General features: G+C 39.2%; 1 protein-coding gene across 1 annotated transcript in view; it reads right to left on the bottom strand.

Annotated features, from left to right (window-relative positions):
• Positions 1-1628: 1628 nt before the first annotated feature.
• Positions 1629-15006, bottom strand: part of TET2 (tet methylcytosine dioxygenase 2) — a 130597-nt gene continuing 117219 nt past the window's right edge. Inside the window, exons 9-11 of the mRNA XM_049885592.1 lie at positions 12648-12785; positions 8881-9235; positions 1629-6757 (exon numbers count right to left, since the gene is read on the bottom strand). Coding sequence (XP_049741549.1) covers positions 5232-6757; positions 8881-9235; positions 12648-12785 — 2019 coding nt within the window. The 3' untranslated portion in view covers positions 1629-5231. The remainder of the gene's footprint in view (positions 6758-8880; positions 9236-12647; positions 12786-15006) is intronic.

A 15006-nucleotide genomic window follows, 5' to 3' on the forward strand; every position in this document is an offset into this window, starting at 1 on the left:
TTGAGCTTGCTGAGTTCCATATCCTGCTTGCCCTGGGCAGTGGAGACTTGTGAATGCGAACAGTGGGAGTGGTTCTCAAGCAAGGTTCAGTGGGATGATGATGGTGACATGGGGGTTGATAATGTGCCCAGTGGTTTGAAGTTAAAAAGAAAGTCATTAGATCACTACTTTGTAACTTGATATCCTGGCTTGAAGCAAAGTCCTAGAGGAATCTCAGGGTTGATGAGCTCAAAGGTTACTAAATGGCAGCCGTTCCCTATTTAATTCAAATTTGGCCCAGGCTAAATAGGGAGGGAAATACGAGAAAGGGAATTCCCATACTTCATGCATGATGAAATTTCTGACAATTTGGGGAGGATGGAGGGTTGGAAGACTCATATAACTGTTAAGTATTTTAATAAATATCTTGTGGTTCTAGGGAGCAATTCAGCAGCATCTCATTTTTGTTGTGTCAGGGTGATTCACAGGGAAGAGAACAGGTAGACAAGACGACAAAATTAGTCTGAAGCCCCTTGAAGCCATTGGGACTGGATGAGGACATCCACATCTGTCTGATGTCTTCCAGGACACCTCGCCCCATTCCTCTTGCCTGAAACTTGCCTGACACTCACTTGCCTGCCTTTCTGATAGGCAGGAAGAGGAATTTCTCCCTGGGGAGAAAAACAGGGGCAAGGAGGAAGATACAAAGCCAAAAACCCATTGCCAACGAGTCGATTCCAACTCATAGCAACCTTATAGGACAGAGTAGAGCTGCCCCATAAAATTTCCAAGGAGCATCTGGTGGATTCAAACTGCCGACCTTTTAGTTAGCAGCCATTGCATTGAAAACAGAGGTGGTCTTAGACTTGGGCAATACAAACTCAAACCGAGTGTACGTGCTGTCCGTAATAGTCCTCATAGACGGCACACTGAATGGAGCAGTCAGTCTAAGGCCAGGAGAACTGTTACTACTGTTCCCGATTTACACTGTCTACACATGCAAGGTGGTGTAAACTGTTATGTGCTCCACTACTAGCTGAAAGGTCGGGGGTTCGAACATACCCAGAGCTGCCTCGGAATCAGACAAGCCTGGCGATCTGCTTCCAGCTTCCAGAAGGCTATAGCCTTGAAAAGTCGATGGAGCAGTTCCACTCTGCACACGTGGGGTTGCTATGTGTTGGAATAGACTTGACGGCAACAATAACAACGCATGGAAAGTAAACAGGCTAAAATGTCAGCCTAAAAAGTAGGCTGAGTATCTGGGCTAGTAACCAGAGAAATACCTTGACCTTAATTTTTTGAATATTATCTTAGGTAGAGTTTCATTTTTTTTTTTTTTTTAGAGTTTAACATTATGAACCCTGTTGCTGTTAGCTGTCATCGAGTCATTTCCAACTTATGGTGATCCCATGGGTGCAGAGTAAGGTTTTCAAGGCTGTGACCTTTTGAAAGCAGATCACCAGGCCTGTCTTCTGAGGCACCTCTGGGCAGGTTCAAACCATCAACCTTTCGGCTAGTAGCTGAGCACCTGACTGTTTGTGCCACTCATTATCTTAAAAAATTTTTTTTCTTTTCATTCCCTTTTCCCTACGTGAGGTAGCAAATTGTTCAGGCAGTAAACAGAAGCTTTAGCAAGACAACACTTAGAGTGCATTAAATAAATATAAATTTTATTAAAAACACTCACATAGCGTTATCAGGAATGATATAATAATTAACAGCTTTCAAATAACCTGCATTCATTACATTACAATACTTACAGTATTTATAACCATCCTCAGATTTTATGGACAAACCAAACATTTCATGAAAACGAAATGAAACTAAGTTTTAAAAAAGCATAGAAAAATGCACACAGAAGTTCATTATCTTAGTGTCAAACTGCTGAAAGTTTCCTACCCAAGTTAACCACTAGCTTTAGAAGTGAACTGTACATCACTGTGCGTCAATCAAGATGAAAAATTCATTCAAGTAAAGTTGACACCACTCAGAAGCATTTTCAAGTATGGCTATATAGTCAACCTGATATTCCTATATAAGCAAATTATACATCTGCTTCCCATTCATTCTAACTGAGGCAGGTTTGATATTTACAATTATAGATCTGATATTTACAATATGCAACTCACTTCCCTCTCCCCCCTTTCCCTAACGTCTCCCCAGCTCCCCAAACTGCACTTCCTTTGCTTGTTGGCCAGCAGTTTGACAAATGACAGTGGAAGATACAGAAACCAAATAGTCATCAGGGATGGCAGACTCAAAACTAACATAAACGCCCATGTAGTAACCGGATACATTGCGTTCATAATCATGGTGTATGCAGGACATTAAAATCATGTGGTTTGGTGTATACAAACATTGTTGAGATGTTTCTGTGTAAAGAGGATACAGCCAATTTTTTTCAAAAGACAAAAGTCATGTTATAAACTGAGAGGCCTCCTTTGACTAAGAACTTATTTGAAATCCTAGTAAGCAAAACTGTACTTAGAGCACAATGTAATACAATATATTGCACACCATAACTCTCAGTGCTTGCTGGTTTAGGGAAGCCTCATGGATTCTGCACCTGTACCTACTACAGGTTCAAAAAAGCTTTATTTAGAGAGTTAACAGACTCTAACCAACAGCCACTTGCCAAACTCCTGCCTTACAATTTTCCCTTTATCAACTCAGTGCATTCTATTTTCATGTACAGGCAGTCCCTGGGTTACGAACGAGATCCTTTCCTGAGTGTGTCTTGAAGTCAAATTGACAGGTAAGTCGGACAGGTGCATCCGGTTCTTATTTGGCCTTACTTTAGTGCAAGAAAAGACTCGAGGGCGTTTCAGTGAATTTATTTAAAAGCTGCATGTGCAGCAGGTGAAGGTGATGGTGATGAAGAATTTGTTGCCAGTTGAGGGTTGCTTCAGTTATTTCAAAGTGAGGGCAAATTTATATAACATTAAAGGGCAAGTACAAGCTGTCCATAAATTGGGATGTTCGTAATCCGGGGACTTACTGTAATTTTTTTCCTGCTTGAAACAGTCAAAAGAGTCCCTAAACTTTTAAAATGCTTTTCTTTACAATAAAAAAACCCAACAGATTTACAAAGTTAGTTTTAGTTACATCAGTACATATACAAGTAAAATAGGAGGGATTCAAAATAAAAGGGCTAAATCCCTGAAAAAGAATATATTTATTAACCTACAACAATTTTACATAAACACAGGTGACATGTTGGCATAAGGAGAACATGAGCTGAAATATCCCTGAATTTTTAGAACAAAAAGGTCGAAGTTCAAGTTATACTTGCTAAGAAATCAAGTATTGAAAAAAGGTATGCTTTTTTTTTTTTTTTTAATAATAATAAAAAAAGACTTGGAAAAAACTGATGGTACACAATGCTGTAAGCTTTCACTCTCAGTTCAATATCCTATTGCCAAACTAGTGTTGAGGTATATGACAAGTAGGAACATCACTCAAACCTTTAATGAATTCTTAGCTCACATTATGATATATTTGTAGCAGGCTGAGTAGCACCATCATGATGTGAATTCTGCTTCAAACCCATATATATATATAATGTATATATATATTTATATATATTTAAAATTTTTTACAGTACTAAAATACTAAAGCATTGTGTTAAAAAAGTTTTGTTTACAATTTAATTTACTATACAACTCTTTTACTTCTTCTTTATACAAATTAATGATTTAAAACCACCACAGCAAACCAGCTGCCTGTTTTTTGTTTTTTAATCAAAAGATTCACACAGAACTAACCCTGTTTATTCATCTTATGCAGGCATCAGTCTGCTCAATCTTCCTGGTAAAGAGGACACTTAAGCTAAGAAATGACAACATCACAATGCACATATTATCAGCACAAAGGCAGACTGCCATTCAGGTCTTGGAAGAGCATACAGATCGATGAAATAACACAGGCCTATTTTTTTTTAAGTGAACTAGCTTTGTTGAGTCTGTAGCATGCGGTGAATTAATACCTGCAGTTAATAGAAAATTCTTAAAATTGTACATATTTGAGCAATGACCTTGTCATACAATTTTGTATAAAACTGTTTTACAGTATAGCATGAGAGATGAGCACCAGAAAAACATATTTTGTGGACTGACATCTTCCTGTGAATCCAGTAAGCCCCGTTTTGGATTAACTGGCTGTATTAAAAATGGACACACTGCTCATCAGCAGATGCATGGCTAAAAGGAAAAACATTTTCAAAACTTCCTTGTTTCCTTAAAAAAAAAAAATCAACTTTGCATTCTAACATGAAAGTAAACTTTTTTTTTTTTTAAACGTCTCAGTACCTTAGCATTGTTCAAGTTGTCAAAGCTTAGGTAGACAAAGTGCTTCTAAAACACCATTTAAAATACTTATACATATACATGTATGTACATATATATATGTAAATATATATGTACATATATATGTTTATTGTCCTACAAGGACATCACTGGATGAGCAAAATCCAGCAGCCTTTAAAATATCCACATTTTAAAAACTAAGCTTGTGTAAGAATAGGTAATTATGATAAAAACTTGAATGAAAGGTACCCCTATTATTCAAGGGCTTTGGAGTACACTGAAGCATCTTGATGATACAAAGGCATTAAATTTTTAGCTATTAAAGACACCATTTTCTTAGCACCATTTCTTAGAGCATCCAAACAAATTCAGTGTTTTGCTGTCTATTCATTTATACTTCCTGTAGCTATCTTGATAAATAAAAGTTACTAGTAAGATTACAGTAAAAACTGCATGTTAAAAAGCCGTATTTCCAGTATTTCAGTACATCATGTATTCAGCACCAGATGGTATTTTAAGATTCCTGCCACTGTAATGCTACAGTACTTGTTTGTGTTCCATGACTATGCAAACGTGATACTATTAAAAGTGGTCACAGATGTGTAGAGTTGTAAGGGGAAAAAAAAGAAAATCACATTTACATATCATCTCGTCCAATAATAGAACCAGTGTTTAAAAATGCAAATTGCAAAACACTTTCTTCCCCACCTTCTTTTTGCATAGAATGCTTTGGTCTTTTTCCTAGATGCCATCTGTGACCACTTAGAAGTCAGTGGAAATTAAGTGCTACGGTAAAGTCACCTCTATTTTGCTGGTGAGCCAAGGTTTTTCCCACCACATTTACCATGAATACTGTGTCCTTTCCCTACTGCCCACGTCACGAGAACTACATGACTGACAGGTTGGTTGTGGTCTTTTCAAATGAGGTAACCAACAAAAGGGGTGACATTATATGTATCTGTTGTAAGGCCCGGTGACCCGAGTGAAGGCATATGGAGATGTGGTTACAGTGGAGTCTGTGGTCACGGACATGGTCCTTTCAGTAAGGGACTTGATGAAGCGCAGGTAAGTGGGTTCTGAAGGTTCATGTGGCTCAGGGGGCTCCCGTTTCACTTTTTTGCCATGGATTTTCTGAGGCACGTAGTCAGGGCCATACTTTTCACATTCTTCCTCTTTCTCACGGGCTTTTTCAGCCATTTTGGCTTCCCAGAGAGCCAAACCATGTTTGGGCTCGTTCAAGCTCTTATGCTGGTAAAAAACAAGCGAGATCCTGGTGGGGTGATTCCTATTGGGATTCTTTAAGGGGGTTGTGGCATGCAGCTCACGCTTTGCACACTCGATGAGGATCGACCCATGAGTTGGAGCCACAGCTACTCCCCCAATGTCAGGATCCAGAAAGCTCTGCTCACTGTCTGACCACACCTCATCATTGTCCTCTGCAGCAGAAGCCACGCCCTGACCTGGCACCAAAGGCTGCTTTTCCTGACTGCTAGCATCATTTAATTTGTACAAGCCTTCCTGGGCAGAAGCAGTTCCGTCATGGTTAAGACCCGGAAGCATCTTCAACAACCCATTAGCTGTGTGAGAAAGCACGTCATTCTCCTTGTTTTGGAGAGGCAGAGCGTGAAGAGAGCTGTTGAACATGCCTGGAGCTGCCCTGTAGTTATGGATGATATGAGAAGATGGATGATGTTCTCCATTTTTATAGTCTATGTCTGGATTGCTCAAATGGGGTGGTAATCTAGAGGCGGCTCCCATGAAGTGGCTATCCATCTCATGAGTGGAATAAGGAGGAAATGTCCCTACGTGGTGTACATTTGGTCGAATAGTACAACTGCTGAAGGCATCGCCCTGCATATTTTGGTTTCCATAACCCAGGTATTTGGAAGAAAAACTCTGGCTATTTCCAAACCGCTGCTGGTATAGTGTATGGATGGGTGGTAGGTTCAGTTTAGAGAGAGGGTCTTGGCTTGGATACCTATATAGATCCATGGGCTGAGACTGGGGAGAATAGGAACCCAGATACGGGGAGCAGTTGTCCATTGATACGTTCCCATTGCACTGATATGCTGGGTATTGGTTGTTCTGATTCAAAAGCCCAGGATAGGAGTTCATGGAATTAGAAGAATTAAAATATGATCCTGCAGCCTGGGATGAGGTGGAATAGAGGTTCATTGGGTTGGCACCTCCATAAATATCTGAAGTGTGTGAAGAACTTGCATAAGGACTAACTGGATTGGGCCGTCTCATATATAGATTGGTGGGTCCGGAAGAAGAGTAAGAGTTGACAGCCTCCGACTGAGAGTTACTAGTCAAGGGGTGATGGGGCTGCTGCAGCTGGGCCTGCTGCTGGGCCTGCTGCTGGGGTCGCTGCGGCTGTTGGGGCTGTTGTGGTGGCTGCTTCTGTGATTGCTGAGGCTGCGACTGAGGCTGCTGGGACTGCTGCGTGACTGGTCCTGGAAGCCGCAGAAGCTCTGTGGACAGGGTAAGAGAGAGAAGGGACAAAGATGTTTGATTATTATTTTATGAAGGCTAATGAGGAAACTTAATCTTATGTAAGAATCCCTACCAGGACTATACAACATCCATCAAGCAAGGACAAGGACAAAGTCAGGGTTCTGATTACTGTCCAGCATAATTTTTTTGTGTGTCTAAAGCATTGGAAATGAAAATGGTAAACTTCATTAACAGTACAGTCTGGTAAGTGAGGAAAAAAATGTAATAAACATCCAAAAGCCATTCCACTGAAAGCATCATGTTCTCTGGAGCTTCTTTGTCTAGAGCATGCCACAGCCCTATCAGAAATAACTTCCCCCGCCACGACATCTCCCTGTGCTTCCTTGGTTTAGTTATCTCTTCCTCAAGAAATCCTGTGACCTCCACCTTCTAGCGCTTTTGTAATACCCACTGTGAACATGAACCAAATAAAGCAATAGTCATACTGTACTGCAATGATCTGGTCTTAGTCCTCCCACTCTGCACTGTGTAGTCCTAAGCGCAGGGACCATGTCTTATTTTATTTCTTCATTGCCTAGCATTGAATAAAATTTGTTAAATAATTAAAAGAAACATATGATTTGTTACGGAAGATTTCAGCAATGCTATAAGGCAAAAAAAAAAAAAAAGACAAGGCATCTTACATAATCAGCAAATGCATTTTTCATTAACATGCTTTGCAGAGAGGAACTTTACACCGTTGTCGATGGAATGTTGAAGAACCTTTCAGATTTGTAAGTGAAACTTTAAGAAGTCATACTTCTGTTTCGTGACCTCACTTAAAAAGAAAAGTTATGAGTTCTCCATCTCCATTGAGTCAATTCTGGCTCCTACCAACTGTATATGAGTTAGGAACAAGTAAATGGAGCTGAAATGGCAGCCCTGAGAAATGAAGGGATTGTTATCTGAAGAAATCTGTTAGAATGGACTAGAGAAAAACTTCTATCCCATTGTACGTGACGGCTAACCTGTAGGAGATATTAGGAAGTGAATAGAATTTACTTAGTAACTCAACCAATCAACAAATGTTTATTAAGCACCTTTAGCATATTGTTCTAAATTACTTAACTTGGTATCTCTGAACTTGAAAACGAATCAGTAGGTAAATATGACTTTGTGAGCAGAGGTCAATATACCCCAAAGATGGTTGGTTCTAAGCAAACTGGTACACTAAATTTAAAAGATACTTTTCTTTTTTTAACGACAAAGCCAATACCGTCTCCAAAATTGGAATATGGACCTTAACTTCGTTCTGTGAGCTTTTATCATATTAACTGCATATATACAGCAGCTAATATTTCCTTTGGAAAGAAAATATCAACTTGCTATTGATGAATAGTGTTTCATTCTGTTATACATAAAGTCACTGTGAGTCAGAGCTGACTTGATGGCACCTAACAACAGCAACAACACTGACGAATAATGCTGTATTACTACTCCTATTGGCATAACCTATTTTGGTGGATAAAAGTTTTGTAGGAGAATTATTACATTTGGATATCCCTCCTAAACCGCAGACTCAACATGTCTAAAGAAAGCTATCTTGTTCTCCTCTCCCCCACCATAAATCTTATTTTCAAACTTATGATTTTAATAAATCATATCTAGACTTAAAACTTTGGAGTCTTCCTTGAATTTTTCTTCTCCTTCATTCTAATGTTTAGTTACTAAATCCCATTGATATTCATTTTAGAAGATGTCACTTCCATGATTTTTGCTGCATCTCCATCGCTGCAACCCAAATTCAATCTCTGTCTCACTCTTGGCTCAGTATATCTGTTCCCGAACTATTAGTTCCTCTACTTCTAACTTGGCTTATCTAACATGGCCAGATTAAGACTAATTTCATCATATCCCTTAGCTGTTATCCAACTTTGCAATTTGTCATAGAATAAAATCCAGGCTTCTCCATCGAGCTGGGACTGATGGTGCAGTATCTCATTTCCATCTCCCAGAGCAAAGCCTGGCCCTTGCTGCTTTAGAGAAGATTTTGGTACAGAGCTAAGACCATAACCGATACTAACATCACAAAATTAACGTTTAATTGTAATAACAAGTATCACACGGCACACATATCTACATGGCTTCACATTACATTTACCTGCCAACTGTTTAGCCTGGCTTCCATTTTCAGTCTGTTTTGTACGTGACGAGGCTGACTTTTCCTTTTCGTTCTTATTGGAGCTGTTCTCCTGAGAGGAAATCTTCTCAGCTGCAGCTTTCTTGGCTTCTAGTTTCCTTTGCCGGCATGTCTTGACAGGCTCTGCTAACATCCTGACTTTCCGCCGAAAAGAGCTCAGTACCTGAATGGCACCATTTCGTTTTTTCTCCTCCTGAGCTTCTACACTCCCAAACTCATCCATATCAGAGACTTTGTATAAAGGCAGAACATGGAGCTGCTCATCTTCAGGTTTTCCGCCAATTTCTCGATTGTCTTCTCTAGTGAGGGTACATACCTGGTAGGGAAATAAGATAGTACAGTCTTAGTTTCAGGTCCAAAAGAAAAGAAATGCATATGTATATGTGTGTGTGTGTGTGTGTTTCTCTCTCAGTATTAAATTTGTGGTAGTGGCCTAGTTGGACTAGGTCAGTGGCATGCATATTACCATAAAATCCTGTACATGTGTTATTGATAAAGATTGCATCAAAATGGTACAGGGAGGTAAAGACAAGTTCACATTGACCATACTTTTTAGTTTAGCAGTTTAGTTTATCTGTGATAACTCAATTCTTCATGTTCATTTCTGATTCGAAGGGAAGAAGCAGTACTCCCACCAAAATGAATCTCCCCAGTTTTCACATTTCAAAAATAGGATGTGATAGAAAAAGAAGCTTAAAGTTTCTTCTACCAAATGACCTCCTCTGTTTTTGGTAGTATCATGTTTGCCTCATTTCATACTCTTGAACACAGGGAAATTTCACACCTTTCCTCATACCTGACTCCTTCACTATGTTTAAGACATTTTCACATGATGCCAGAGTGAAAATCTAAATAATGAAAAGTTGGAGATTTGGTAGATGTACGTTAATATGTAACTTAACATTGTTTCTACCTTTCTTTTTCTTCTTTCTTTCTCTGTACTCTGTTAAACCCAACTTACTGTTTCTCTTCTCTCATTTTTTCTGAGATAGCACTACATACAAGGATGGTACTCTGAAAAAAAAAAAAAAGCTCTCTCTTGCCTGGATAATTTAATGGTGTCCTGTTTCTTTTGCTAGCCACAACTATGTTGTTTTTGGTGAAAGATTATTTGTTAGTTTTTAAACACTAGTTGATTTTTGATCAATGTGGAGAGTGTGACCACGGTTAATCTAAAATATAAGGCAATATAAAATCTTTGAAAGATAGACTTGAAAGGAATTTGATCGTGGTTATAACAGACTTAGCATATAAATAAGTTTAATATGAGATGGCAGTAAAATGAGTTTTTTATTTCCTACTGTCATGGATTGAATTCTGTCTCCCCAAAAATGTGTGTATCAACTTGGTTAGGCCATGATTCCCAGTATTCTGTGGTTCTCCTCCATTTAGTGGGATTGTAACACCACCCTTACCTAGGTCACATCTCTGATCCAATGTAGAGGGAGTTTCCCTGGGGTGTGGCCTGCACCACCTTTTATCTCTCAAGAGATAAAAAGGAAAGGGAAGTGAGTAGAGAGTGGGACCACATACCACCAAGAAAGCAGTGCAGGGAGCAGAGCGTGTCCTTTGGACCTGGGCTCCCTGTGCCTGAGAAGCTCCTCAACCAGGGGAAGATTGAGGACAAGGACCTTCCTCCAGAGAGCCTTCCCTGGAGCCGACACCCTGAATTTGGGCTTTTAGCCTACTTTACTGTGAGGAAATAAATTTCTCTTTGTTAAAGCCATCCACTCGTGGTACTTCTGTTATGGGAGCACTAGATGACTAACACACCTACACATAAAAGTCTTCCAAATCCTTGTCTCAAAGCACCTTAGTACCTTTCCCCACATATTTATTCCTACTCAGTTCTTTCATATCTAGTACTTACAGAACTTGTGACCTAGTAAAGCAAGCTCCTTTTCATTCTAAACATTGTTCTCATCCTCTGCCTACTTGCTGTCATCATGTTGAAATGATACATGGCTATCTCCAGAACTACTAGGGCTCCAGCTCTTATTTCTTCCACTTCCTATCATGTAGCATAGGCTCCTAGTAATGAGCAGGTGCTCAATACATCATTAGTGGTGATTTCAGATGTCAGGGCAGATAGTAAGGCTTGTGTTTGCTCCCCAGGTCAGAGGCTGGCAAACTATGGCCTGTAGCCAATCTACTTCACAGCTGGTTTTAGTTTGGCCAGCAAAATTAGTGTTTTTACATTTTTAAATGGTTAAAGAAACAAACAGAAAAAAAGTAGTGACAGAGACCCTGTGTCTAAAATATTTACTGTTGTTGTTAGGTGCCGTCGAGTCAGCTCTAACTCAGTGACCCTGTGTACAACGGAACAGAACACTGCCTGGTCCTGCACCATCCTCAGAATTGTTGCTCTTACTGAGCGCACTGTTGCAGCCCTTGTGTCAATCCATCTCCTTGAGGATCTTCCTCTTTTTCACTGACCTTTTAACTTTACCAAGCATGATATTTACTATCTGGCTTTTTACAGAAAAAGTTTTCCAAGCCCTGCTCTGCCTAGATCATTAAACCAATACTTTCTCTTCTTCTCAGTAAAAACTTCATATCAGCTTCCTCAAACTCCTTCAGCTTTGCCTACTACCACCCTGAATTCTCTTCTACCCTTTAAGATGACTTTAATGCCTGGCTTTTGTTTGTCATCTTATGTCTCATTGGCCATTTTCCTCAAATACGTCCATGTCGATGACCCATTAGATTGATTAATTTATAGTTTCTTGACTTCCTTTTTTCACTCTTTACTCTGCATCATGCCTCTCTACAGGCAAAGCCACACCCTGGGCTTTGTAGGTATCAAACACTGCTTGAACCTAAAGATCTTATCCCCTTTTTCCCCTCACTAAAGCCTCTAACTAACAAGACCCAATCCCTTTCATTCACTGTAATATGTGTACTGTCATAATGGGCTCTTTTGCACTCTGAACCTTCTACAGTGGTTACTGTGACAATGTCTCACCTTTGCATTTCTTATCTGTATTTCTCTCTGCCAGGTGAATTGGTACCTTGTCTGGTGTAAGCTGATTACAGCCTATCAGATAGCTGACACTGAAGTATGAAGGATTTTTTGGCAGCTATTTGTAGCTGGTAATGCACAGTCCACCACCTGTCAGTTATGCTGTTGTGGTTTGTGTGTTGCTGTGATGCTGGAAGCTATGCTGCTGGTATTTCAAATACCAGCAGGGTCACCCCCGGTGAAAAGGTTCCAGTTGAGCTTCCAGACTAAGACAGATTAGGAAGAAAGTCCTGGTAATCTACATCTGAAAATCAGCCAGTGAAAACCCCATGAATCACCACAGAACACCACCCAGGTACAGTGCTCGGAAATAAGCCCTCTAGGTGGGAGGGCACTTAGAATGCACGGTAGCCACAACTGATTTCAGCCTACTGATGACCATGAGGACGGTGCAGCACTTGGGTGACATTTCATCCTGTTGTGCATAGGACTGCCGTAAGTCAGCGCTGTCTCGATGGCAGCTAACAGCAGCAACAACAACAATGCATAGTCACTGGTTTACATCAGTACTAAGAATTCCCATGATTCTTATGCACTTGTGAACAGTGTTTTCCTAGTGTATGAAGAGTACTAGTTACACCAAACAAGGTCACCACACAACAGCATTCACTTAGGAAAACGCTGTAGTGCAGTGACATGTGCAGAGAACACATTAACCAAATGCTGCTAATTTTCGGCCTTTGCTCTGTTCTCGGCCTCCACTTACCAATGTGCTCCCATTCTGCATGTTGTGCAAATCTCTATGGGCGTGAGCACAGAAGTCCAGACACGCAGTGACCCCTGAGAATGGACGGCCCTCCTTCAGACCCAGACGGCACTCTGGTGCTCTGTCTTCATATTCAATCTGAAAAATAAAAGTGTGTGTCTGAGAACGGAGAAGCAGGTTATTTAGAACTTTAAAAAAAATACGTATTTTACATCCAGAAACACAATGGAATGACACAATATAGAGAAAATACCTTGATAAAATACTTGTCAAAACTTTGTAAAGGTTTTATTTTAAAACATTATTGAGGTATAATCAACATACATTAAGTAGCATATATTTAAAGTGCACTATCTAAAAATTCTGATATGTGTACACATCCATAAAACTACTGACACGATCAAAATAATATTCATATCCATCTCTACAAAGTCTCCTCTTTCTCTTTTACAATTCATCCCTCCCAACCCCATCCCACCCTCCTCTTCCTAGGGAACTACTGATCTGTTTTCTGTCACTATTGTTTAGTTTGCATTTTGTAGAATTTTATATACATGGATCCATTTGGAGTTAATTTTCATATATGGTGTGAGGTTAAAAGTCAAGGTTAATTTTTTTTCCCTGTGTGACTAGCCAACTGTTCAAGCACCACTGGATAAAAATCTTATCATTTTCTCCAGTGAATTTCCTTTGTTGAAAATCAATGGACCATACATATTGGGTCTGTTTCTGGACTCTCTTATTCTGATTCATTAGTATATATTTATGCTAACACTACATTGTCTTGATTACTATAGGTTTTTAATAAATCTTGAAAGCAGGTAGTATATATCCTCAAATTCTGTTCTTTCTAAAAGTTGTTTTGATTATTCCAAGTCATTTACATTTCCATGTATGTGTATACATATACGTATGTGTGTTCATATATATATATACACACACACGTATATTTTAGAATTGCCTTATCACTTTAAAAAAACCTGAGATTTTGATTGGCACTGCATTGAAGTATTAAATCTATAAATTAATTTGAGGAGAATTAACATCTCAATGATATTTAGTTTTGTGATCCATTATCATGGTATATCTCTCCAGTGGTTAAGAGCTACAGCTGCTAACCAAAAGGTCAGCAGTTCGAATCCACCAGGTACTCCTTGGAAAGCCTATGGGGCAGTTCTACTTTGACCTATAGGGTCGCTGTAAGTTGGAATGGACTCAATGGCAATCGGTTTTTTTTTTTTTTTTTGGTTTTTATAATTTCTCTGAGCAGTGTTCTGTAGTTTTTACTGTACAGGTCTTATATTGTTTCTCAGATGTATGCCTAAGAATTTAAAATTTTTCATGTTATTTTGTTAGTAGTTATTTTAATTTCAATTTTTCATTTTTTCATTGCTAGTGTATAGGAATACAACTGATTTTTTTTGTACTGACTGTGATGGTTAAGGTTATGTGTTAACTTGGGTAGGCCATGATTCTCAGTGACTTGGCAGATATTATGTAATCATCCTCCATTTTGTGATCTGATGCAAGCAGCCAATCAGTTGAAAGCCAATCAGTTTCCTTGGGGGTGTGGCCTGCATCCAATATATATGGATGGTCTGGCAAAGCTTGCTCTGGATCCTGCATCCAACTCATCATCCTCTGACCTCTGATTCTTGGGATGTGAGCCAGTAGCCTGTTGCCTGACCTGCAAATTTTGGGATTTGCCAGTTTCTGCAACCCAGTGAGGTAGCAGCCTTCCACCTGACCTGCTGATTTTGGGTTCATCAGCCCCTGCAGCCACGTGAGTCAGGAAAAACCTAGTCTGATGCCTGACCCATGGACTTGCCACTCTTCACGACTGTGTGAGCCATTTCCTTGAGATAAATCTCTTTGTATATATTTATATATATATATATATATATGCTTCTCTAGAGAACCCAGCCTAAGACACTGGCATTGTATTCTGCAACTTTTCTAAACTCACTTATTAATTCTGGGAGTTTATTGTAGATTCCTTGGAACTTTCTGTGTAGACAATCATGTCATCTTCAAAAAAGGGCAGTTATATTTTGTTCTTCACAATCTATATGCTTTTTAAGTTTTCTTGCCTTTTTGCACTATCTAGAATTTCAATCAAGTAATATACCACTTCACAGAGTATAAGAATTTTACTACAGTATACTTCCATCTCTGTTCTACGTCTGTTATAAGCTGTATAATATATTGTTATTAAATTTTTAATATAGCAATTTATCTTTTAAAGAAAGGTAAAAATAAAAGTCTTTTTACCCACATATTTCCTATTTCTGACATTCTTCATTCCTTTGTGTTGATCTAGATTACTATCTGGTATCATTTTCTTTCTTTCTCCTGAAGG

This window comes from Elephas maximus, chromosome 5, assembly GCF_024166365.1.
Source record: "Elephas maximus indicus isolate mEleMax1 chromosome 5, mEleMax1 primary haplotype, whole genome shotgun sequence".
Lineage (NCBI taxonomy): Eukaryota > Metazoa > Chordata > Mammalia > Proboscidea > Elephantidae > Elephas > Elephas maximus.